The sequence below is a fragment of the Protomyctophum bolini genome, assembly GCF_963924005.1.
Source record: "Protomyctophum bolini genome assembly, chromosome: 15".
In the NCBI taxonomy this organism is placed as follows: Eukaryota; Metazoa; Chordata; class Actinopteri; order Myctophiformes; family Myctophidae; genus Protomyctophum; species Protomyctophum bolini.
In genome coordinates, this window is record NC_137876.1 from 11,403,177 (window position 1) to 11,428,498 (window position 25,322).

A 25,322-nucleotide genomic window follows, 5' to 3' on the forward strand; every position below is an offset into this window, starting at 1 on the left:
CGCGTCTTACTCGTTTATACTGTGTCAATTGTTCAGCACCTTAACTTTGCTTCGAAAGGTGCTTTATAAATAAAATATACTTATGCTTATATATACCCGGTCGGGAGCGGATGATATCGCTACGTCATGCTGTAGTATTGTTTTGTAGGCAGGAACCATCAATCTGGAACTTCCTTTTCCATCAAACCGAGGCTAAGAGAGCTTTTATTGTTATTCTTCCGGTTTGAGGGAAAGGAAGTTCCAGATGATGGTTCCTGCCTGATGACTACAATACAATACTACAACATGACGTAACAATATCATCCGCTCCAGACAGGTTCACATGGCACTGCCAAAAGCCGTGAACGGCAGGCGTCTCTTCCATGTTTTTAGACAGCTGGTGGGTGGAAATGAAGCTCCACCCACGCGGCAGAATGCCGCGAGGGCAAGTGTTTCCGGGAATCTGGCCAACGCAGCATTCTGTCGCGTGGGTGGAGCTTAAATTCCATCCACCAGCTGTCTTAAAAACCAGAAAGAGACGCCTGCCACGAGCGGCTTTTGGCATCTTCGTGACTCCACTGTCTGGATGCAGTGAGACAAGGCTTTCCTCAGAGGCAGAGCCATAGAGTAAAACAGAGTTACGACAACTTCTACATAGACTTCTATTGTAAGTATTACAAGTATTGAATGGGGACAACCGGAAGTTTGCGGAATGCTATGGGCTTGCGTGAGTACATGAACCATGTGACCTGACTGTTTTCTGCCCCCTCAATGTCATAACTCTGTCTTACTCTATGGCTCTGAGTGGAAAGCCTGGTGACGTGAGGTTAGGGGAGTGGTTACATTCGTTCGATTTCTCACTTGGGCACTTCAGTTTATTTAGGCAGACAGCCACATATTGAGACTAAACTTATGATGTATAGTATTAGTCACTATACAATACATCATAAGTTTAGTCCTATGTGGCTGTCTAAATAAAAATTGTCTTAGTCATAAATGAATTGTAAAATAATAATTTAGACAGCATTTGTTTTTCAACCTTAATTCCGCCATATGTTTGATCAAACTTTGGCTCCATATGCAGGGTAATTAGTTACAGGTTGTGAGGTCTGGTCAGCTGCTGAACATACAAAACACATCTTACAAACTGCTTTTATTATTTAAAAGGAAAATAAAACAGGCTCTTAGCATTGGACGAACTGCAACAGTGCCTGTGTAAATTGGTGTTGTTAGGCATGCTGGCTGTGTTGTGTGTGATGTCAGGCCAAACAGCCTTTAGCATATATAAAGTAGACAAATATAGATAGATTAAAGAACCAGGAAGACATTTACTAGCTTGTTACTAGTCTGATGCTGAAACCTGGAATCTTTGATTAATTATTTGTAACCTGAAGAGTGAAGAGCTGTGGTGACGGGGCAGAGAAGCAGTGTCAGAAGACTGGTCGATTTGGTAGCCTTCAGGATTGATCAATATTACTTCCTGTGTTAACTGGGATCCCTAGGACAAGGGAAGGGAAGGAGGTAGAAAACGAATGGAAGCCAAGACCTTGTTGGGCTCCAGCTCATCCACCTCCTCAGACTGGACCGTACTGAGAGATGGTTACCTGTGTTGCGATGAGGAGGGTCTACAAAGCCTCTCTTATCACCCAGCCCTTAATGCTATCCTAGCCGTTACCAGCCGTGGCAGCATTAAAGTAATTGACGGCACGTCGGGGGCCATTCTCCAGACTTCATCAGCTTTAAATGCTAAAACCGGGGGGCGTGTCAAGTGTCAGTACTTGCCTGCAGTGGACAAGGTGCTTTTTGTGGATGACTATGCAGTGGGGTGCAGAAAGGACCTAAATGGCATCCTGTTGCTGGAAACTGCCCTACAGGCTCCTGTGACCAAGCCTGAGGACATGGTCCAGCTGGAGCTACCCATCACAGAGGCCCAGCAGATGTTGGTGGCTTGTCAGAAGATTGATGTGTCCAAAACCCAGGGATACGACCTCTTCATCACCCAACTCGAAGAAGGTCTGAAGAATATTTTGCACGAGACAGCAGCCAATCCTAAAGTAGCCAAGTGGGTGGTGCTGACCTTCCATCTGCCTCACAACATGCTGAAGCCTGTAATTGGTGCCATTGTCACTGAGCTGAAGACCAATCAGAATGTAGCTGCCTTGTCTGTGGCCTCGTCCATTATGGACAGGCTCTCCTACCTCTTGCCCAGTACTAGACCAGAGCTGGGGTCTAGTACTAATTATATTGTAGATCTGCCATTGATGTACAGTGAGGCTAACAGGAGGGAGACATTAACGTCATGGCCTCATGCAAGCTATAGGTGGGCTCACCCCGATGCCATTGCCCAAGCAGGATTCTTCCAGTTACCAGTTACTTACCCAGGTGATGACAGAACGATGTGTTTCACATGCAATGTGTGTCTAGTCCAGTGGGATCCTACTGATGAGCCATTGTCTGAGCATAGGCATCATAACCCTAACTGTCCATTTGTGAAGGGTGAGCATACGCAGAATGTGCCACTGTCAGTGACAATGGCCACCAGCCCATCCCAGTTCCCCAGCAGCCCTGATGGCTCTGACAAGATCGTGTGCTATGGCTTCGGCAGCTGCCCCAACCTCCTGGCAGCTGCCACCAAGAGGGGCAACATCTGCATCTGGGACGTGTCCAAGGTGATGAAGGTGCACTGCAAGTTTGAGATCAACCAGTATGACCCGGCCATCCTGAGGCAGATGTGTGGCAACAAGCAGAGCCAGTCTGATCTCCCCAAACTAGAATCAGGCAGTGATGACCAGTTGGAGTACCCAGACAGTAGACCCATGTCAGAGGCAATCACAGACCAGCCTTCTTCCCAGCAGACCATGGAGGTAAGCCTGGGAGTGACTGCACTGAGTGTGCTGCAGAAGCCTGAGAATCTCCAATGGGAGGCAGTGGCCAGTGTGCTGGAAGATACAATCAAAGATAAGGTTTCTGAGAAACAAAACATTCCCTCCCCCTGCCTGCTGGCTGGAGGGCTGCTCAGCTACCGCTCAGCAACCACCAGCTCCTTACTGGCAGGAACACCGCCTCCTGCCCCAGCTTCAGACATCCTGGGCTCCCCCAGCTTAGCTCGGTCCCTACCTCTGAGTACTTCCATCCAACCGGTCATGCGCAGGACTTTGCCTGTGCTGTTGCTCTACAGTATCAAGACCAAACAACCAGACAACCAACTGGCAAATGCAACTGATAATCTCGGGGAATTGGACGGCTATATGAACGGCAATATGGACAGCCATTGGACTGCACTGAGTCAGGGTGGCCTCATGGCTCCCCCTCTTCCCCTCCCAGTCACCCCCTCTGCCCCTCCCTGCCCAACCTTGGTACAATGCTTGAAGCTGCCCAAACAGATCGAAGAAGAGAATCTGTATGTGGACTCTATTACTCCCTGTTGGGATGGAATTCATATTCTGGTGGGCCTACAGCCATGCAGCATTGAGTCCCTCAGCAGCATCAATCAAGTAGAGGCTCTCAACAATCTCAGCCACTGCAGCCAGCCTAAAAGTGACTCCATACACTTTATGGCCAGTGGGGTGGAGGCCCACCAACTCCACCACGACCTGGGTGGCACCCCTCACCAGATGCTTTTTATCTCACCCCCAGCTAACCAACAGCAACAACAGAGGCCCCCGAGTGGTGCAAGCGGAGGGGGCTGCCTGGTTCTCTACAAGCTAAACTACTCGAAGCATATCCTCACCTTGGATGAGGAGCCTGTGAAGGTGAAGCACATCCAGGACTTAAATGATGCTATCACCTCTCTCATAGTGCTCCATCCAGATGTGCTAGATGGAAGCGAGAAGTTCACAGAGGTTCTACCCAGCCCCAAATACAACACCACCACCTTCGGGACTGGCATTGGCCCTGCAATATTGGGTGGGCCTGGAACAGTGACTGCAGCCACAACTAGAGCCACTGGCATGTCCAATTCCACCAAAGACGAGAGCAAGCAAATGGAGGTGGCAGGCCTTGGACAAGTAGTTATGACCACACAAGCAGGGGACATTTTGATCCTGGACCTGTCCACTTTCCTGGTCCTGGCTAAGGTGGAGGCACCCAAGAGGGAGGGGTCAGCAGAAGAGACGGACCCCTTTGTCTCCGTCACCTATTGTTCTGGAACCGACCGCCTTTGTGCATGCACAAAAGGCGGAGAACTTCATTTCTTTCAAATTGCAGTTATGTGTGATGATCTAGATGATGGTAACATGTTCATTGACGGATCCATGCCCTCTCCAGCTGGAGTGGAACTCCTGGTGGACCAAGAACTGAGCATGGAGAGCCTGATGTCACTGGTGGAGCTGACACGCTTCGAGACACTGACACCCTGCTTCTCTTCCGTTGTACCCACCTGCTGGGTGGAGGTGCAGCAAAAACAGATGCCCCGCCCACAGCACCATCAGCACACCTGCACCTGGAGGCTCCAGAGTGATAGCTCAAGCTGGGATGAGCACGTGTTTGAGTTGATTCTACCCAAGGCCTGCATGGTGGGTCATGTGGATTTCAAGTTTGTTATGAACGCCAATGTCACCAACATTATTCCTAATATTCAGGTCACCTTGCTGAAGAATAAAGCCTGCAGGCTTAAAGTCCTGAGCACCACGGCAATGGACAAACATCTATCATTACCACTGTCCCTCACTCCCAATGGGGAGAACAGACAATCTTTTCAGCATGACATCACAGAAGACATGGACGACACGAACACGACAGGTTCCGGATTCTGCCCATTCTTGGAGGACCATAAGGAGGACATCCTGTGTGGTCCAGTATGGCTTGCCAGCGGCCTTGATCTCTCTGGACATGCAGGCATGCTCAGCCTCACCAGCCCCAAGCTCATTAAAGGAATGGCAGGGGGAAAGTATCGGTCCTTTCTGGTTCATATCAAGGCGGTGAGCAACAAAGGCATGGAAGAAGAGACTCTGCAGCCTGTAATGTCCCCGCCCAGCGCCAAGTCACACTCACTCTCCAACCTGCTGCAGAAGGAACAGGGCTCCATGGAGAAGGTCTCAACATCTAAGGCTGAAACCCTGACGCTGAAAAACGACAATTTGCATGGCTGTGACGTACTGCAAGAGGTGTCGATCACAGTCAGGTCATTCAAGAAGACATCCATATCCAAAGAAGGAGTCCAGCGCTGTGCCCTGTTGCAGTTCCCAGACTTCCATGAGAAGCTTATGAATGCGCTGTGTAAGCAGGCGGAGAAGGGCCCAAGCACAGAGCATGCCCAGAGCCTCATCCTTGACCTTCTGTGCTGGCTAGCTGGCAGTCTGAGAGAAGGAAAGGAGGGCTTTCTGGCCAAAACTCAGAGAAGGCTGTCTGACATTGTGCGGGTGTGCTTCTTTGAGGCCGGTCGGAGTATAGCTCATAAATGTGCCCGCTTTCTTGCCCTTTGCATTAGCAATGCACAAGGGGACCAGAGTCAACAGGGTTTCAGTATGGGACTACTGAAAGCTTTACTTGACAATATGCCTTACTTACCTGCGGCAGCAACAGGTGGATCAGTATTCTGGTATTTTGTGCTGCTGAACTACATTAAGGAGGAGGACCTGGCAGGCTGCAGCACAGCCTGTGCCTCCCTGCTTACCGCTGTGTCCCACCAGCTGCAGGACCGCCTCACTCCACTAGAGTCACTGTTGCAGACCAGATATGATCTGTATAGTTCTCCCTTTGACCCAGTGCTTTTTGACCTGGAGGTCAGTGGCTCCTCCTGTAAGAATGTCTTTAACAGCAACATTGGAGTCCAGTCTGACAATATCGACCTCTCTGACATCATCTCAGGGAACAGAAAGGTGAGCAGCTGTGCAGCAGCTGAGGGTAGCTTCACAGCCTTGACAGGCCTTCTGGAGGCAGAGCCTCTTCACTTCACGTGTATCTCTGCTAGTAATGGTACACGAGTGGAGCATGATGATGATGCCAGCATATCCACAGTGAGCACATTTGGCGTAATGCCTACAGAGGACGGTATATCGGCGGGTACAGTGGGTGAGGCTTCGATGGCACTGAGTTCAGCTTCCCAGGTAGTGCTTCAGTCGCTGTCCAATAACATGGAGTCTGCCGAGCAGCAACTCCAGGTGCTGCAGGAGAATCAACAGCTGCTGCATAAACTGGAGCAGCAGCAGAAGGCTAAGTTGGAGGTCAAGAACACCCCTTCTTGGCCCCCAACATATGTCAACCCCCTCATCTCTGCCATGATCTATCCTGCACCACAGAATGTCATCACGGCTATGCCCTCCTACATCTCCCCAGATGAGGACTTAGACGATTTTGAGGACAGCCTCGGTCCTGGGTACCAACCACCAGGCCTCAATATGGTTGCACCTAAGAAAAAGAAAGCCAAACCGGACCCCATTCAGAGTGGTCTGGGAGCTTCAAACTTCCTTCAGCCTCCACATCAGTCCATCATCATTGAACGCACACGCCAGCGTGATCATCTGTCATCCCAGTTCTGCCGGTTTGTGACACTGGACTTTGGACGTCCTGTGCTGTTGACTGATGCTTTCATCCCCACCTGTGGGGACCTGGCATCTCTGTCTATAGACATATGGACACTAGGTGAGGAAGTGGACATTCGCAGACTGGTGGTAGCTACTGACATCAGCACCCACTCCCTCATTCTGCATGACCTCCTGCCACCGCCGGTCTGCAGATTCATGAAGATTACTGTCATTGGACAGTATCCCAGCACTAATGCCCAGGCAAAATATGGCAGAACTAATGCCCAGGTCAAGATCCCGTTGGGCTTCTACTATGGCCACACCTACATCTTTCCATGGGAGAGTGAGCTGAAGTTGATGCATGACCCACTTGTAGGAGAGAGTGAGGTGGCCAGCCAGCCAGATGCGGACCAAAACCTCGCCATGATGGTGAAACAACAAGAGGACATCCAGTGCAGGTATAACTTAGCGTGTCACCGGCTGGAAACGCTGCTTCAGAATATCAATGTGCCACCCCTTAACAGTGCCAACAATGCCCAGTATTTCCTGCGCAAAACTGCTAAGGTCATGGAAGAGGACCAGCATGTCTTCTCTGCCTACCAGGATTGCATCCAGTTGAAGCTGCAACTTAACCTGGCCCACCATGCCATCCAGAGGGTTCGTGTGTCACTGGGTGCCAGACGCAAAACGCTTCCTGGCTCCGGGGCAATGACCACCACAGAGGCACAGGAGGAGCTGATCCATAATTCTTCCACCGAACAGTTGAGGACCATCATCCGCTACCTGCTGGACACGATGCTCAGCCTGATGCACACCAACAATGGCCACTTGGTACCCTCGGTACTCCAGAGCACCTTCCATGCTCAGGCCTGCGAGGAGCTCTTCAAGCACCTATGCATCAGTGGTACACCCCAAATCTGCCTGCCTGCGGGCCTGCTGCTGGTGCAGCTGTGTGGTGGAAATCGCTGGTGGGGCCAGTTCCTCTCCAATATTCTGCAGGAGCTGTACAACTCTGAACAGCAGAGCCTCTTTCCCCAAGACAGGGTGTTTAGGCTCCTGGTCTGCATTGGACAAAGATCCCTCAGCAACAGCAGTGTGTTAGAGGGCCAGCTCAGCCTCTTGGACAGCCTGCTCTTTCCTTTACAGCAGCCTCTGACTGCCACCCAGCAGAAGACCGAAAGTGTGCTGGACATTCCCATGATCAGCTGGGTGGTGATCCTAGTGTCCAAACTGTTGGACTATGTGGCCAGTGTGGATGATGAGACTGCAGGTGCTAAAAAGCCCATTGGAAAGAAGGACAGAAACAGGACCTTCACAGGCAAACAGTGGAGTTTCATTAACAGCCTGCAGTCTAAGAACTCCAGCACATCAACCAATGGCAACAGTAGCCTGGACAGTACCCTGGAATCAAAGCTGAAAACTTCAGAGCAGATTGAGAGCCAGAGTAACAAAGGTTCTTCCTATAAATTCCCAGTGGAGCAGGCCACATCAAAGCACTTTAAAGATCTGATTCGTCTGCGGCATATGGCCGAATGTCCCCGCTTCACACTGGATATCGAGGCCACGATGGACAAAGAGGCCCCAAAACAGGAGCCTCTGCCCTTCACACTGGCCCGTGAGCACTGCATTTCCATTGTGCAGAAGCTGGCACTCTTCCTGCTTTCGATGGACTTCACATGCCACACCGACCTGCTGCTATTCGTCTGCAAGGTCCTAGCTAGGATAGCCAACTCCACCCAGCCCACCATCCACCTGTGTGAAGTGGTGTCGGAGGAACAGCTGGAGCGCCTGTTGCTCCTCCTGGTGGGGACAGACTTCAACCGGGTGGACATCTCCTGGGGAGGAGACTGGGCCCAACACTCACTCACCTGCATGCTGCAGGACATCCTGGCAGGTGAGCTGTCAACAGGCTCCCTGGATGTGATGGACGAAGGGGCAGTAGGTGAAGGGATAGGGGAACCTTCCTCGTCAGGGTCCGGGACTCTGATGGAGACGGATGACAAAGATGACTCAGATAACTCACTAACCCAGCCTGCGCCCATTCCCCTGGTGGAACACATCGAAGAGGCCTCTGCACCCGATATCATCACAGATGCTCCACCTCTATCATCTTTGCTCACGCCAAACCAGGTTACGCTAAACCAGGTCATCGAATATGATGATGCTTCTGGTACCACCTATATTGGAGGCTATCCAATCCCAGCCTATGACCCATTTAACAGCTTGGGCGGAGCCTATAGTCAGTTTATGCACCAATCTCACATGCATGCAGGATATGGGGGATACTGCCCAGGAAAGGTCATAGGAAAGGTTGACAGCACCAAGTCTGATACACAACTTCCCTTCGTCTCTGTGTCACAAGCATTGGATTCCCGCCTGGAAGTGGGGCTGGAACAGCAAGCCGAGTTGACTCTCAAAATGATGGCTAATTTGCAGGCTGATTCCATCCTAAAAGCCCTCAGTTCAACCTCACTCATAGTGGCCCAGCCCTCCAATGGGACAGATGACTCCCTGCAGAGCAGGCTGCAAAAGGGAGCTTCTCCTGGCAGCAGCCTGATATTGGTGCAGGACTCTTCTATCCCCATTCTGAGTTCTTGCTTCAACAAGCTGTTTTCCATGCTTCAAGTTCACCATGTGCAGTTTGAGTCCCTGCTGCAGCTATGGCTGAACCTTCACCTCAACCCCTGCAATGGTAATGAAGAGAGTGGTTCTGACATCTTGTTCAATGCCAGCCGAGTGCCCGCCATCCCACTCAACCAAGCATCCATCAGCAGCTGCCTTGCCGTGCTGGCTTGTGATCCCAACACTTCCCTGAAGACCTGGTGTCTAGTTCTGCACTCACTCACCCTCATGACCAACATGCCAGCCTGTGGTCAGTTTTCAACACTTTCCACCAGCAACAGTCCTGATGGTCGAGAAAGCACAGCTCAACAGATGGTGTCCGACCCCACACTGGTCCATGTCCTAGTGCGCTTCCTCTCCGGCAGCAACCCCCATGGAAAGAGCCAACATAGCTCCCAGGTGGGACCCACAGCCACCCGGGCTATGCAGGAATTCCTCACCCGCCTACAGGTGAACCTGTCATCCACCTGCCCGCAGATGTTTAGTGAGTTCCTGCTGAAGCTCCTACACAGGATGTGCATTGTACAGGATTACAATGAGAGGGGTCCATTTCAGTCAGGCCAGGGTCCTCTGGATGCCCAGGTCAAGCTGCTGGAGCTCACCTTGGAGCAGAACTTTGAGGTGGTGTCAGTCAGCACTATCTCCTCCGTTATCGAGTCCATCATCTTCTTGGTGCACCATTACATTTTGTGCTCGGATAAGGTGGTGTCACTCAGCAGCTTGGAGAGCTTGGTAGACGCCCGCTCCTGCTTTGACGGCCTTGTCATCAACAACTTTGAGCCATGCAAAGCCAAGACTGTCTGCAGTGAGAACACACGTGACCAGCTGATGTTTAACCTACTCAAGCTGGTCACCATGCTGGTGCAGCTGCCCCTGTCCGGGGACAGGGAGTTAAGCGGGCGGTTGCCACCGGCTGTCAACAGTCCAGCTGACAGCAGCAAAGGTGTAGCTGGAGGGTCCACTACCAATCAAGGACCTCTGGCAGGTGTGGCTGACTTGGTCCTTGCCAATCAGCAGGTAATGAGTCAGATGCTTACAGCTCTCGGCCAGTGTAGCAACAGTACCATGGCCATGATCATTGGAGCCAGTTGTCTCCAGCTGACCAAACATGAGAACTTCCATGGTGGTCTAGATGTCTCTGTGGGCGATGGCCTCTTTACCATCCTCACCACCCTCAGCAAGAAGGCCACCTCAGTCCAGGTCACATTGCAGCCCATCCTCACATACTTGGCCTGTGGCTACATGGGAAGACAGGGTTCTCTGTCTACCTGTCTGTTGTCTGAACCTCTGCTGTGGTTCATTCTCCAAGTGTTAGATACCAGCGAAGCTCTCAAGACCTTCCACGACATGGGTGGTGTCCAGTTGATTTGTAAAAACATGGTGACGAGCACACGGGCCATTGTGAACACATCATGCAGCATGGTGTCCACCATCATGAAGTTCCTGGATTATGCTCCAGGAAAGGCAATAGACAACAGCCTTAAAGCCATAGGCAGGGAGCCTGACAACTCGGAGGGACTCCACAACTTTTCTCCATTAGGCACAATTACCTGCAGCAGCTCTACAGCCCAGCCAGCAGAGCTCCTGCTCCAGGTTACACCTCCTCTCCTTCAACATGGTTTACGGTACCCAGCTCCATGGTACTACTCCTTCCAGCCTGAAGAAACATGGTTTGACTTCACCATCCACCTTCCTGCCGCCATATTGCTGAAGGAGGTCCACATCCAACCTCTAGTCACCTGCCCTTCCTCTGTCTCTGTGGAGATTAGTGCAGATGGGGTTAATATGCTGCCCCTCTCAACGGCAGTTATAACCAGTGGCCTAACCTACATCAATATCAAGTTAATGAAGGCAGAGGTGGCTTCAGCCGTGTGTCTGAGGCTCCATCGGCCCCGTGATACCAGCACCCTGGGCCTGTCCCAGATCAAACTCCTGGGACTGACTGCGTTTGGGAGAACGTCCTCCGCCTCTGTCAATCCCTTCCTGCCTTCTGAGGACCAGGTCTCCAAATCAAGTATTGGCTGGCTGCACCTGCTTCACCACTGTCTGACTCATGTCAGTGACATGAAGGCCATGATGGCTAGTGCTGCAGTGCCCACCACCAACTTGCTGCAGACCTGTGCCGCCCTGCTGATGTCACCCTACTGTGGCATGCACTCATCGAAAATTGAGGTGGTGATTGTTGCGATAGGCCTGCAGTCCACCCCCATTGGGCTCAAGCTTATTGACATCCTGCTCAGGAACTGTTCTGCTTCCGGGACTGACCGTACTAATCTGAACAGTCCCATAATGTTTGGACGGCTCGATGGTCTCTCCTCAGATACCACCATAGACATTCTCTACCAGCTTGGTACTACCCAGGACCCTGGCACAAAAGTCAGGCTTCAGGCACTTCTACAGTGGGTCCATGACTCATCACGGGTGGCGGCCCGCAAACTGAGTGGTCCCATTGGCTACACAGGCCCTTGTTCAACCTCTCCTTCTTTAAAGGACTATGGCCTCCTCATGCCTTCACCCTCTCACCTCCACTGTGTTGCGGCCATCTTGTGGCACAGCTACGAGCTGCCTGTCAACTATGACCTCCCTGTGCTGCTGAATAGTGATCTCTTTGAGCTGCTGTACAATTGGTCCATGTCACTACCCCGCAACAAGGTGATGAAAAAGGCTTTAGATAGCCTCCTGTGTTCCATGTGCCACATCAACCCAAATAATTTCTCACTGCTTATGTCTTGGATGGGCATTGTGGCACCCAGTACCAGCCATTGCCAGGCCAAACAGCACGACCTCTCCATGAGAAATGATGGCAAGAAGCAGCGCTATGCCAACACCAATGCAGCCGCCTCTGCAGGACTCGCAGATGACTCGAAGCACGCAAGACCGCCAGTTAATTTGTCCGAGTCACAACTGGCGATGCTAGCAGCTACCTCTCAGTCCCCGGGAGCCATTAAGCAGCTATTAGACTCTGGCTTCCCCTCACTGCTGGTTCAGAGCTTGTACCAGCTCTGCTGTGGCCTCCTAGCCAGTGCCGACTTGCCTCTGCCCGCAGTTGCCACCTCCCAGGTTGAACAACAGCAACACCATCACCACTCTTCCTCGGCCATGTCCCTTCTGTCTGTAGAGCTGTCCATCCCAGTGCTTTGCTTCCTGACAGAAGTGGGGAACAATCACACCATGAGAGATTGGTTAGGGGGACCGGAAGTAAGCCCACTGTGGACAGCCTTGCTCTTCCTGCTGTGCCACTCCAGTGCCAGCACGGATACTAATTCAGCCAGAGAAGGTATGAGCTGCACTCGGGCAATGAGTTTGGCTGGAGCCACATGCTCGCTACCACCCCAGCCTCAACCTCTGGCGTCCTGCTACTCATTGGTGTCATCAGGCCAGGCTGGCAAACTCACCACTCAGCAGAGGACCACTCTGGAGAACGCCACTGTGGAATTCTTCTTGCAGTGCACCTCTTGCCACCCCAACAACCAGCGGCTTATGGCACAGCTGCTGTGTGAGATCTTCCAACCTTTACCCCAGGGAGGGAATGTGCCCGTTTCTGGCAACATCTCGGGCTTCAGCCGCAAGCTTTTCTTGCAGCTCATGTTGAAGGACGAGAAAGTCACAGTTTTTGTCCAGTCTCCCTGTCCACTGTACAAAGGACGCATAAACTGCACCAGCCATGTGATTCAGCACCCTATGTATGCAGCAGGCCACAAGTACCGCACCCTCCATCTGCCCATCCACACCACATTGGTAGAGGTCCTAGACCAGGTATCAGACACCCCAAGCATTACAGCCAAGCTGATTAATGAACAGAAAGAACCAAAGAACATAAGCATGGGGGAAAAGGTTAAAAAAGAAACAAACATGAAAGCCCACAGTAGTTTCCAAGATGGCTCCAATGGTGTTGTGGCTTCAGGTTTACAGTCCCAGTCTAAGCATGTACTATCCACACTTACTAGCCCACCATCTACGATGGGACAAGTCATGAAGAAGCAGTCTGTTTCTCAGATGACCACTTTGTCTGGTATTGTCCCAACTGCCAGAACCATAAGTGTGCCCGTCTTCCACCTCTACCACAAACTCCTTCCAGATCATCCTCTCCCAGTGGACATGACCTTGGCCCAGCTGCTGACCCTCTTGTACAACCGCAAGCTGCCACTGGGTTACCGATCCATTGACCTGACAGTCAAATTGGGCTCCAAGGTCATCTCCAACTCTGGCCTCTCTAAGACAGACTCCTTGAAGATATTCACAGAGAAAGTGGAGAACTGTGACATGCCGAGCAGTTGCCCCGAGAACAAACCCATGACACTGATCGACTGCCCAGACACAGCCATCAAGTCCCTGCTGGAGACTACCAGTCCAATTGAGTCACCACTGCAGGTGTTCGTCAGCATGGGTGGCCTGTCCCTCATTGCAGAGAGGCTTCCCATGGTCCAACCCGATACCATACCGCAGGGGAGTGCAGTATTCTCGCACTCACTAGCCGCCTTCAGTCTCTTCCTACGGCTACCCGGCTATGCTAAGGTACTATTGCTCAAGGAGAGGAAGCATGCCCAGTGCCTGCTGCGTCTGGTCCTGGGCATCACAGATGATGGAGAGGGGAATCACATCTTTAAGTCTCCATCAGCCAGTGTGCTGCCCACGCTGCCATTCCATGTGCTGCAGGAACTGTTACGAAGCACTCCCCTTACCACAGATGATGGTGTACTGCTGCGTCACAAGGCCCTTGAGATCGGTGCCATCAACTTCATCGTATCTAGCCTCTCGGCCCTCAGCCATCACACCCCTAACGTCCCAAATGCAAGAGCCAACATCTCTGAGCAGGTGTCCAATGGTTATGGGGTAGGCACCACCGAGGAGCAAAAGCTGTACTGGGCCAAGGGAACAGGCTTCAATTCTGGGTCCACAGAGTCTGTTTGGGACCAAGAGCAGTCTCTAACCAAACAGCGTCTGGAAGAGGAGCATGTCATCTGCCTATTTCAGGTGCTGGCCAGTTACCTCAACCCAGCAGGCTTTGCAGATAGCCATGGTGGCGATGTCCCTACAGGGGAAAACAGGACACACAGCAGCATGGCCTGGCCTTCGATGCTGCAGGAGGTGCTCAGCCAGTCCTGCCTCATTCCTGTCATGTTGTCCTACCTACGCAATGACTCTGTGATGGACATGGCTCGCCACGTGCCCCTGTATCAGATGTTGCTGGAGCTGCTGCGGGCCATCTGTACCTGCTCGGCTCTTGTGCATCTACTGCTTCCCTTGTCCAGTGATCCTGTGCAGGAGGAAGAACAGGAGTGTTCAGAGGGACAGACTTACATAAGCATGCTGTTGGCCAAGATGAAGACCTGCATAGACATGTACACCAACTGCCTTAGGTCAAAGAAAGACAAGAGCAAAGGTGTGGTGAAGACGGATCTTTTAGATGCAGAGCCCGAGGGCTTGACACTGCTGGTGTCAGACATCCAGAGAACAGCTGAGATAGTTTGCACTGCCACCACCAGTCTACGGCAGGCCAACCAGGAAAAGGTGTCGATCCGACCCAAAACCCTGTTGAAACTACGCTCCCTGGCAGAGAAATATGTTTCTGCCATGAAGGAGCTCCAGTTCAACATGGTTGATATGGTATCGGAAGACGACGATGAGAAGTTGGTATTCCACATCAACTACCAATACAAGTCTTTGGTGAAGAATACCAGTGATGCAAACAGTGCTGCTCGTGCCCGCCGCCTGGCACAGGAGGCCGTCACCCTCTCCACCTCTCTGCCTCTCTCCTCCTCCTCTAGTGTGTTTATCCGATGTGACGATGAAAGGTTGGACATCATGAAGGTTCTCATCACAGGCCCAGCTGACTCTCCATACGCCAATGGCTGCTTTGAGTTTGATGTGTTCTTTCCCCAGGATTATCCCAACTCCCCTCCACAGTTCAACTTGGAGACAACAGGGGGGCAAAGCGTGCGCTTCAACCCTAATCTGTATGAAAGCGGAAGAGTATGTTTAAGTGTCCTCAACACTTGGTCCGGGAGACCAGAAGAGCAATGGAACCCACAGACCTCAAGCCTTCTACAGGTACTGGTGTCTTTGCAGTCTCTGATCTTGGTGCCTGAGCCTTTCTTCAATGAACCAGGTTATGAAGCCATACGTGGTACCCCCAGCGGCACCATGCAGTGCCGCCAGTATGACGCCAACATTTGGCAGGCCACTGTCAAATGGGCCATGCTGGAGCAGATTCTTAATCCCTCCCCATGTTTCAAAGAGGTGATACACAAGCACTTTTACCTGAAACGGGCAGAGATCATAGCACAGTGCAAGGAGTGGATTGCAGACATCCAGCAGTACAGTAGCGACAAGACCTTTGGCTACACTGTGTCTCGCCATGCTGCCGCACTCAAGAAGCACACAGCCCAACTACGAGAAGAACTTATTAAGCTGCGCTGCCCTGAGGGTCTGGAGCCAAATGATGAGGAGTTCTCAGAGGTGAGCCAGTGCCAGCCACAGGTATTTGGTAGCCCTGAACAAAAACCTTTTATCGGACACTCTATTTCGATTGACAACCCTCCCTCAAGCCCCAGCCAGCAAAATGTGTCACCAATAGAAATAGATTTAGATTAGATAAAGCTGGCCCGGACGGCTAGGGTAGCGGTCCGGGCACCTAGGCTGCTGATTGCAGCCTTGACAGCGAGCCCGACGACCTTTTCTGCGGGTCACTCCCTTTCTCTCCCTATTTCCTGTCAACCTACTGTGATCTATCAATAAAGGCAAAAAAGCCCCCCCCCCCCAAAAAAAAGAAAAGGTGTCTAAAAGATAACCATAAATAACACTATTAAAAATGGTTAAATTATATTAATTAATTATATTCAAATTTGTAAAAGGATAAGTACAACTATAGATGTTCAGTGGAGCACAATTCTCTGCCATATCATATTGATGTCCAAATAATATCAATCCCACACGGCTCACTATACTATAAGCAAGACTGAACAGTGTTTAGTGGATCTGAAATTATGATTTTACAAAAGAAAAGATGCATTCACACATTTGTGAAATGAAAAATATGAGAGATTTTCAGTGCACAAGAAATGTGACGCTGTTCAGCATAATTAGCCACAGCCCAGACAGACAAGAACATTCTTTTTTTTGTGGCAAGATACTTTTCATAGGCTATTTTTTCTACTTTTGAGATGGAGTTTAGAATAGAAATAGGGCGGTAGTTGCCGGCGTCTAATTTGCTCCCTTTCTTGTGCAGGGGGGTTACTTTGGCCAGTTTTACATTTTCGGGGACCTGTCCTTGTGTGATGGAGAAGTTTATTATGTGGGTGGTGATTGGAGCTATAGAAATGGCTGAGTCTCTGAGAAATTTGGAGGGAATATTGTCATGGCCAGTGGCCTTGTGGGGTTGAAGGGCACTAAGTACCTCCTCAGTTGTTACCATTGCCAGTTTAAAATCATCTTTACAAATACCTAGGTTTTTGTAGAAGGTGGGAGGGCAGTTTGTTAACCAGCGTTGTTACATCAAGCTTGTCAGTGATGAGGGTGTCGTTTGATTTGATGTTTGTTTGTAAACCTGGTTTTTAGTTTCTAACCACAGCCTAGTTGGTTTTTTAGTAGCTTCCAGAGCTCCAGAGGATTTTTTGTTTTCCTCTGCTTTATCATTGATAAAGTTACTTTTTGCGGGTTTGGTCATGGTAGTTACAATGTTTCTTAGCTTGTTTGTTTCGTTGCATTTTTATGCCCAGTTGGGTTTGGAGATCACTGTCAAAGCGCTTGGCTGGCTTGGACTTGCATTTAAGAAGTTCAGAGCATTTTTTGGCTTTCATTGCAGGCAGTATGTCCGAATTCATCCATGGCTCCGAGCGGGTTCTCAAAGGAGCCATGTTGTTTATTACTAATGTAAATTTGGTTTTGAAGTCAAGCCATGCTTCTTCGACTAGTGTGCTCCCGAGCTCATTGGACCAATCCAGATTCTCCAGTTCAAGGTTAAAGGCCTCGCTAGAGTAGGTTTTGAGGTCCCTAGATATGACTGTTTTGTGACAGCCAGACTTTAGTTTTAGTTTTTTGCGGTACAGAAAATCATCTTAGTCCCTTACACAAACTAAGAGATAAAACAAAACAAGACACAAACAGCCATTCAGTTGAATAGCGAGCGAAGATGGTCTTTACCCACTCCTCTACGCCTAATGGCAACAGGAAAATAAAACCAACAGGAGGGCTACTGCACTCCTGGTGAAAGCAGTGTTCATTCTTGCACTCTTCCAGGAAGCTCATCATCGTTAAAATATTTTTAATAGTTCATTTAAATACAGTTTTCAGTGTCCATTCCCAAATCATTACCAACAGGAAGTTCCTGGCTGGGTAACTGCAGGTAGATGTTGGGTAGGTGGTGTCCCTCCCATCCTATCAGGGGGCACAGGTAGCTTGCGGTAAATTGAGAGTTGTCTACTCTAAATGTAATGTAGGGGCTAAAATGGGATGCAAACAATTCAGAGCTAAAATAAAATTACACCTGTGTGAAGTGAGGCGGTGGTTCAGGGGTAGAGTGGAGTCTGTGGAGATCTCTATGTTTTTGGCCAGCAACTAAGTTTTTGCCAAACTAAACGAAACATTCAAATGTCTCTAAACTCAGTCCTCTTTTGGAGAGTGAGAAAGGGGGAGAAATGCAACACATAGACATGGATAATCCAGGTAGCATCACTGATTCACAATTAATAAGCCACGCAAGGTCCGAGGGTACTGTGTATTTTATAATGTCTGAGAGGGTTGAAGACACTGCGTCATGTCCCACCACGCCTCTCAGCCATTATAAAATACCTGGTAACCTCACCCCTCTTGTGGCTTATTGCTTTAGTCTATGTCTGTCGGTTGGGTGATTCTTTCTGGACTTGATGCTCCAACCTTTGCTCCAAGTCTTCCCAGCACTGCTTCTCCAGGGTTTCCTGGCATCATCACAGAAAAGTATAATAAGTGATGATTTGTTTAGCACTGACAATGATGTAAAATATGAGTAAAACATGTTAAATATGTTACAGTCAAAACAACACAGTTACCAGTACATTTAAAAGTGCTTTGATGCTCACGTTTTTGTGTTGTGAATTTTTGACAGCATGTGCGTTTGCCTGCTCAGAGGATTTGACCGTGTTCCTCTCATTCTCCCTTTGTCTTTGACGTTCTTGCTGTTTCTCAGTCAACTTCTTCTGCAGGGCCTGCACTCTCTCATCCCCAGCCACTGCCTTCTGCTGCAGAGACAATCTTTCTTTCTTTTCCTCTTTCCTGCCAAGAGTCATTGATATCATGAATATATGTGTTCAGATATCTTTAGATGCATGGTGTGTGTGTGTGTTTGTTTGTTTGTTTGTTTGTTTGTTTATGTGTGTGTGTGTGTGTGTGTGTGTGTGTGTGTGTGTGTGTGTGTGTGTGTGTGTGTGTGTGTGTGTGTGTGTGTGTGTGTGTGTGTGTGCGCGCGTGCGCGCGTTATCAGTTCGCAATTATAAGCAATGTTCAAAAATGTTCATTTGTCAAGGCCATAAAGTTTACAAGACTGCAAACCTCTGGATGCAGTGGACGGTCTATTTCACTTCATGTTTCTCTGAGACTGACCTGTGTGCTGCAGCATGGCTCAATGCTTTCCTGTGTAGGTCAATGGCATCCAGCTGGTCCAACAGAAGCAGCTCCTTGTTGTGTTTCTCCTCCAGAATCCACTCGTGTCTCTTCTGCTGCTCATATCGTTCTGCTTCCTTAAGGATTGCCAGCCGCTCTTTCAGCTCAGCCAGGGACATTTCTCCTAACAAGTCATGGCCTGCTGTCTACGACACGGGGAGCAACATGCTCATATGGGTATGGTAAACAAAACAATAGCCGATCTACAAGTCCCTGTGTTGCTTCATGTTCTGAGCTTGTAGATCGACAAAATACTCATGGGTAGATTAATAAAAAATAGGTTTAGCCAATTTCAACCTGCCGTCCCTAGCATAGTCAAAAGTGTCTTTCAAAACATTTTCTGAAATTTTCAAAATGACTAAAAAGTTAAAAAGTATTGTATTCAAATCTCTGGGCATCAAATATTGCACATGCCAACATATGGGGATCAAGATTTTCAGGCAACAAAGCAGCCATCATATCTAGTTTTCAAAATACCGAAAGAAGCTCACAAATAAATTGCTGGAGATGTGTGAGTTTGTAGATCAACTATTTTCTCTATACATCATACAACAAATGATATAGACTCCATCACATTGTTACTACGCTATGTTCAGTGTAGTCGTTCAATTGTTGTAGTAGGAACAAGCACACACATGATTTTTTTTTAAATGTTTTAGTATAATAATAAGTCCTGACTCTCCTTTGGACATATTGTCGCTAGCAGCACTGCATCAGTAGGCAAACTGCTCTGTCTGTGTGTTGTGCATGTGACAATGGGTAACAAATTGTATGTATAATTATGGAAACTAGCCAGGTAGTCACTCACACCACTCCATTGAATGGCTCATAATGGGAACCAAATGCAGCCTGGCTGGTATGCACTATGCACATGCATTTGTCTGTACATGTGTGGCCACGTGAGTGCACCTACACAGACAGGCTACCTTTCATGCTTTGAACTTGAATATGTTCCTTTAAACTTTGATTAAATGCCTCTAGATTTTCCCAGTAGAGGGTAGCCCACTGCACATGTATGGTGGACGTGTAGCGGACTGACGGTCATACTGCGCATGTGTTAAACCCTGTCACGATAGGCAAGCTGTCAAAATAAAAAATCCATTGCTAGTTGTCTACCCGGAAGTTAATGTTGTTGTTATTGTTTGTGACACCACAGTGATTTGGCCTTAAGAGTAGTTACATGTGACACAGAAGTACTTAATCTCTAGCTATGACTGCAGATATATACTATTTTCCTCCACTCACCTCTGTGTCATCCAGAAACTTGTGTCTGATGAACGGAACAGATTCCATTGCATGGATCTCATGGATGATCTCAAACTTTCTGCTTAGCTCTGCCTGCGCTTCCTCGAGGGCCTGGCGTAGGAGGTCTTGAATTTGTTCTGAGACTTCTTTAACTGTGACCATGACAAATGTTCAGGAGAATACAATACAAATCAGGGTGCTATAAACAAATTCAAACCCAAATTAATCATGTCCTGCATGTGGTGAGGTACCTATGCGTTGCTTGAACTCCTGCAACTTCACTTTAGCTGCCTTTGAATTCTTGTGTCCTTCTGTCACTTTTTTCACCAAGTCTCTCATTTCCTTTTCTTCTTGCAACCGCTTCTGAGCATATCTTTGCATCAACTGAGCAGTCTACAAGACAACAAAAACAAACCCAAGGATCGCTGAGATTTAGGTGTGCCAATGTGGTAATACATCATGAATCACTGATCATACTTTACATGGACAAACCTCTTCCTTTTTAAGCTGCACGTTCTTGTGGTTGTGCTCCATAATGCGTGTTGGGGCCATGGCTGCCTCCTCATGACTGATGAGTCCCTCCAGGCGCCTGCGCTCAACCTGGGCAAAGGACTCCTGGAGGTCCCTGTCACGCATCTCCTTCTGCCACCGTAAGAAAGAGGAGGGCTCACCTTCCCCCTCCACCAGACGCTCCATTCTTTTAATACACACAACGAATACATTTCAGATCTACAAACACACAACACATCACGTTGCAATGCGTTGTTAACTCTTTGATTTTTGGTGTATAGAACTGATTGGTTACTGCCAGTGAAAAGACCGCAAAGAGTGATACATGGATGTTACTGCACCTTTGAAGCTCCACCTCCACCTTGCGGTTATAAAGCGCTCCTTCTCTCAGGATAGCTGTGTTGTTAAGCTTCACCTGCCATGTGTTTGTCTGAAGGATCCAGAGAAACATGAAAAAATAATTTGGTGATAATATTTAATAGTGATCAGGCCTGGAATTTGATCTTTTTAAGGGGCAAGGCCACTTGGCCTTTGGGTGTTGTTGTAAAACAATGATATAAGTCCACTGAAATAATGTATTGAATTTAAAGGTTATGGATTTTGTATTTAATATGTAGTGTCTGTGAAATAAATAAATTATTTGTATTTACATTACCAATATTTGTACAAACTCATACACTCTCAGCCCTGGACTAATCAGTCATCGGACTGATTTGAATTTCACAATATCAACAAAACAATATGTTGTTTTCAGTGTCAACATATTGACAGAAATATTGAAAGTAAATGTAATTATTATATGTACCTCTACCTTGTGAGTGGCTGGAGCTCCAGAGGAATGAGTTGAATTGAATTTCAGCTTGGAATCTAAATCTTCCCTAATTTGGGAAATCACATTCTGCAACACAGGAATGTAAAGTATTGCTATATGCAGTATACTGCGATATATACAACCTCCCAGCATTTGTTTACAAAGTAAAAGAAAACAAATATTCAGGTTTGTATTATGTTCACCAAACGTAATGTTATTCAGTAATGATTCTTCCATTAAACTTAATGTAGCCTAATGGACATGGATGTTTATAGGGCTATTTAATGTATATGATATGGATTAAAATAATACATCGTCCTGTACATATAGAAAAATACAAAACACTTGATCAAATAAATCTAAGAACCATATGTGTGCCGTGTGCTTACATACAATAATTGGATTGGAATTTAGTAATCTGCTGCAATGAAAAACATCCAAAATGTAGTAGCTTCATAGCTAATCATAGCTGCTTCAGTAGCTTCATAACAATTACCGTAATTACATTGAGCATCTGAATAGTTCCTACCTTAGTGTGTTCTGACTTCTGTGGATTGGCGCATTTAAACTGTTTGATATTTACCTCATAGAGCATTTGCTTGGGAAGAAAACAGCAGAAATGTGTAACTCTTTATATGACACTTTAATTAATCAATTCTGTCAAATGTTGAGAGAAAGTCATAATGATGGTGTTAAGAAAAAGTGATAACTACCTCAGCCTTTTGACGGTTCATTTGTTTGATCTCCTCTACAGCTTTTATCTCCTTTGGTAGCCTGTAAGTGCTATTTGGCACCTAAAGAAACACAAAGCATTATGACACGTACCACAATACAATACAATTAATGTAACAACAGGCTGATTTATTCTCTTTAAAACGGAATGTATGCTATTATAGTGAAACTATAGAAATTAACATCTGAAAGATGCACAGTAAAATCACCAGTGAGACTTTACACTATATGATTTTAATGTAAACAAAACTGACTGGTTTGTGTTTTTCCTGTGATGGAACGGCCTCAGGTGCAAGGAGAGAGCGGGGTTTAGGTTTAGTAAGAGAGAACTCCTGTGGCTCTGTTGTCTTCTTGGTGGGATCTTTTTTGACCTGTGCCCCACCACGAGACATCTTGGCAGCAAGTTGATCTAAGAGAACGTCTATCTCAGGGCGCCATCTAATGGACAACAATGATAGACGTGTGCTTCAATTTACATCATCCCATTCTGTGGCGTATACGTCTACTCTACCCACCGCTACCCAGAGTCCCAGACCTTTTTCAAATGTCATTGTAGGCCTACCACCTACCTCAGCAAAGGTGCAATCCAGTTTCTCTCCACATAGGCAGTATCATAGATCTGACTCCACTCTCCTCGTATCCATGTGGTTAGGTGTGTGACATTGAAGAAGAAAGTCAGGAACTGGAAACAAAGTCAGAGTGGCAGAGTAGCAGATCATGAATCATGATATGGATAGTATATAGTAGCCTATACCATAAGGCATGCAGTTTTGGCTTCTTTGCAATGCAACAGTACAAACAGAATAAATGCAGTTTCTCACGGTGTGCATCTTCTTGATGTCCAGAGATTTGATAATGTTACTAAAATGTGGAAATCCAAGTTCATCTCGCATGAACATGGCAAGGTAACAGATAACTGAAGAACAAGTAGCAACACAAACAAGCAGATATCAGTGTTGTTCAGGGTGAAAGCCATAAGAAATTCCAAAAATAGAATTTGTGTGATCAATTCTAGCAAAATTTCACTTACTGACAAACTGGTGACGATCAGCTCTGAATATGCACCTCCCATGTTCAGCATAGAAGACATTGATTACTATATCCAGTAACTTATTGTACTCAACACAGCCACAGACAATGTAAAGTATGAACCTCTTATCCTCAGCTTCCACGTTCTAGGATAAAAGACCACATCAACATTTCTAAAGGTTTAGTCAGTCAGTCCCAGTGTCCAAACACAAGCCCCGCCCATACGCATGCAAGCGCACACACGCGCGCGCGTTTTTATGGTATTATTATTTTTGTCTACCTTCATGGCCTGTGAGGCATCTTCTAAGAAGTCATCCAAACACTGCTTGCCAGCGCTGAATTGATCAAGCAGCAATGTAGCTTCCTTGACGAGGGATCCATGATTTGATGCCATTTTGCCCAGCAAAAAACCTGTAGGCCTAATGTTTATTGTTGATATTGTTGTTAACAACAATAAACATTAGGAATGAAAACATTACAAAATGAAATAAGAACAATAACATATAAAAACCGAGATAATACATTAATAATAAGTAATAAAACTCACTATCGTGGAGACAGTGGAGATTTCCTTCGAGATAACAACTCCTTGTCTTGGCAAAAATTCGCTAACACAAGCTACAGCTACTTGATTGAATGTCTGTCTCGGACTGTTGCCATGTACAGTGTCAGCTGTTACTAAGTAACGGACGCGCGTAAACAGAAATGCACCCCGCACACACACACACACACGCGTACGCGCGCGCGCGCACACACACACACACACACACACACACACACACGCACACACACACACACACACACACACACACACACACACACACACACACACACACGTCACACACACACGTGACCATGCATCTAAAGATATCTGAACACATGTACCATACGGTATTCATGATATCCATGACTCTTTTCTTTGCAGGAAAGAGGAAAAGAAAGCAAGATTGTCTCTGCAGCAGAAGGCAGAAGGTTCGGGACTTAAGACTAAGAGGGACATTTCACTTTCAAAACAACTTGTATAATTTTATCATTCTACTCAGTCTTAGTGAACACCACAGACAGTTGTTAAGTTGCTTGATTCAGTATTTTCATATTTGATATTCATTTTAGCTGCCCCGTACATTGTAACTCCATTGTAACCATGCATGAGTGATTCATCAAAAACACCCATCTTTTTTTGGTGAATGATACTGTCCTTCTAATACGTGAGTCATTTACTGTTTTCTTATATATATATATATATATATATATATATATACATATATATATATATATATATACATATATATTCTTTAGTCTCTCTGGCTGTGCAGGTCGCAGTCCTCATTATTTTCCAAAAACAATTATTAAAAATAAATGAAAACAGTAAATGACAAAAACACGGCCCTCATATGTATTGGGCCCCATGAGGATTATGAAAACTATTCGTCCCTGCCGGGCGGTATCTACATACTGAATCGAGCAACTTAAAAACTGTCTGGGGTGTCGCATAAGACTAGACGATAAAATGACCAAAAGCTTTTTTGAAAGTGAAATATCCCTTTAATACTAAAGTCACTACATGAAAAATGTATTGCCTGCCTGGTCCTTGTTGGCCCTGCTTTAGGCTTCATAAACTGGAGGGAGGGGGAACATCTCATTGCATTATCTTCTGTCTATAATAAAATAAAGAGTGTATGGATTGTTGTAGGAGGCTATAGCCATTTGAATTGTTTCTGTAGCTCTGGCCACAAGAGTGCAGTATACTTTAAGGTTCTGTTTTACATGCGGTCAGGCTGCTGCCTACTACTAAACTGTTTTGCAAATATTCAACACACAAAGAATAACTGATATAGTTCATTTTAAATACAGATACTCACTGAATCCCAAATGCTGCATGGCCTTGACTGCCTGCTTCATAAGATTACAAACAAGTAGGAGAACATGTGTTAATGATAACAATAATCATTATTGATTATTGCGATTTGCAACTGTAGGTCGCATTTACTATGAAAACCTTGTCACATTACGCCTTCATATATGGTCACGCCTCATGACCATGGCCATCTCGATATATGCAGATCACCTAAAGATATATGCAGTTATCACCTAAAAAGGTGATAACTTATCACCTAAACCTGGAGTATGTTTAGATCGCCATATATGAGCTGACCTGTTCTGACATTCCATATGTTGATCCTTCCCCACCCGTCCTTCCTTGTCTGACATTCCATAATGTTGTTCTGACCTCATCAAACCCTGTACAGTCAAGACACACTCCATATATGGCCAGTACAGAATTCATTCCATAT

At 47.3% G+C, this 25,322-nt stretch overlaps 2 protein-coding genes across 2 annotated transcripts; one reads left to right on the forward strand and one right to left on the reverse strand.

Moving 5' to 3' along the window:
* Positions 1–1,511: 1,511 nt before the first annotated feature.
* On the forward strand, positions 1,512–15,659 carry LOC308329716 (dual E2 ubiquitin-conjugating enzyme/E3 ubiquitin-protein ligase BIRC6-like; the record flags this gene model as incomplete). Its single annotated transcript, XM_080784214.1, has 1 exon — positions 1,512–15,659. The coding sequence occupies one exon, from the start codon at positions 1,512–1,514 to the stop codon at positions 15,657–15,659; it is 14,148 nt and encodes a 4,715-aa protein (XP_080640340.1).
* A 2,094-nt stretch (positions 15,660–17,753) lies between these two features.
* cfap99 (cilia and flagella associated protein 99) lies at positions 17,754–23,422 on the reverse strand (the record flags this gene model as incomplete). The annotated part of the gene is made up of 15 exons (XM_080784008.1): positions 17,754–17,980; positions 18,122–18,314; positions 18,642–18,847; positions 19,947–20,098; positions 20,198–20,339; positions 20,439–20,643; positions 20,798–20,886; positions 21,268–21,354; positions 21,797–21,865; positions 21,981–22,061; positions 22,254–22,437; positions 22,569–22,681; positions 22,821–22,915; positions 23,030–23,174; positions 23,309–23,422. 15 exons carry the CDS (start codon positions 23,420–23,422, stop codon positions 17,894–17,896), a joined length of 1,962 nt encoding a protein of 653 aa, XP_080640134.1. The 3' UTR covers positions 17,754–17,893.
* Positions 23,423–25,322: the final 1,900 nt, after the last annotated feature.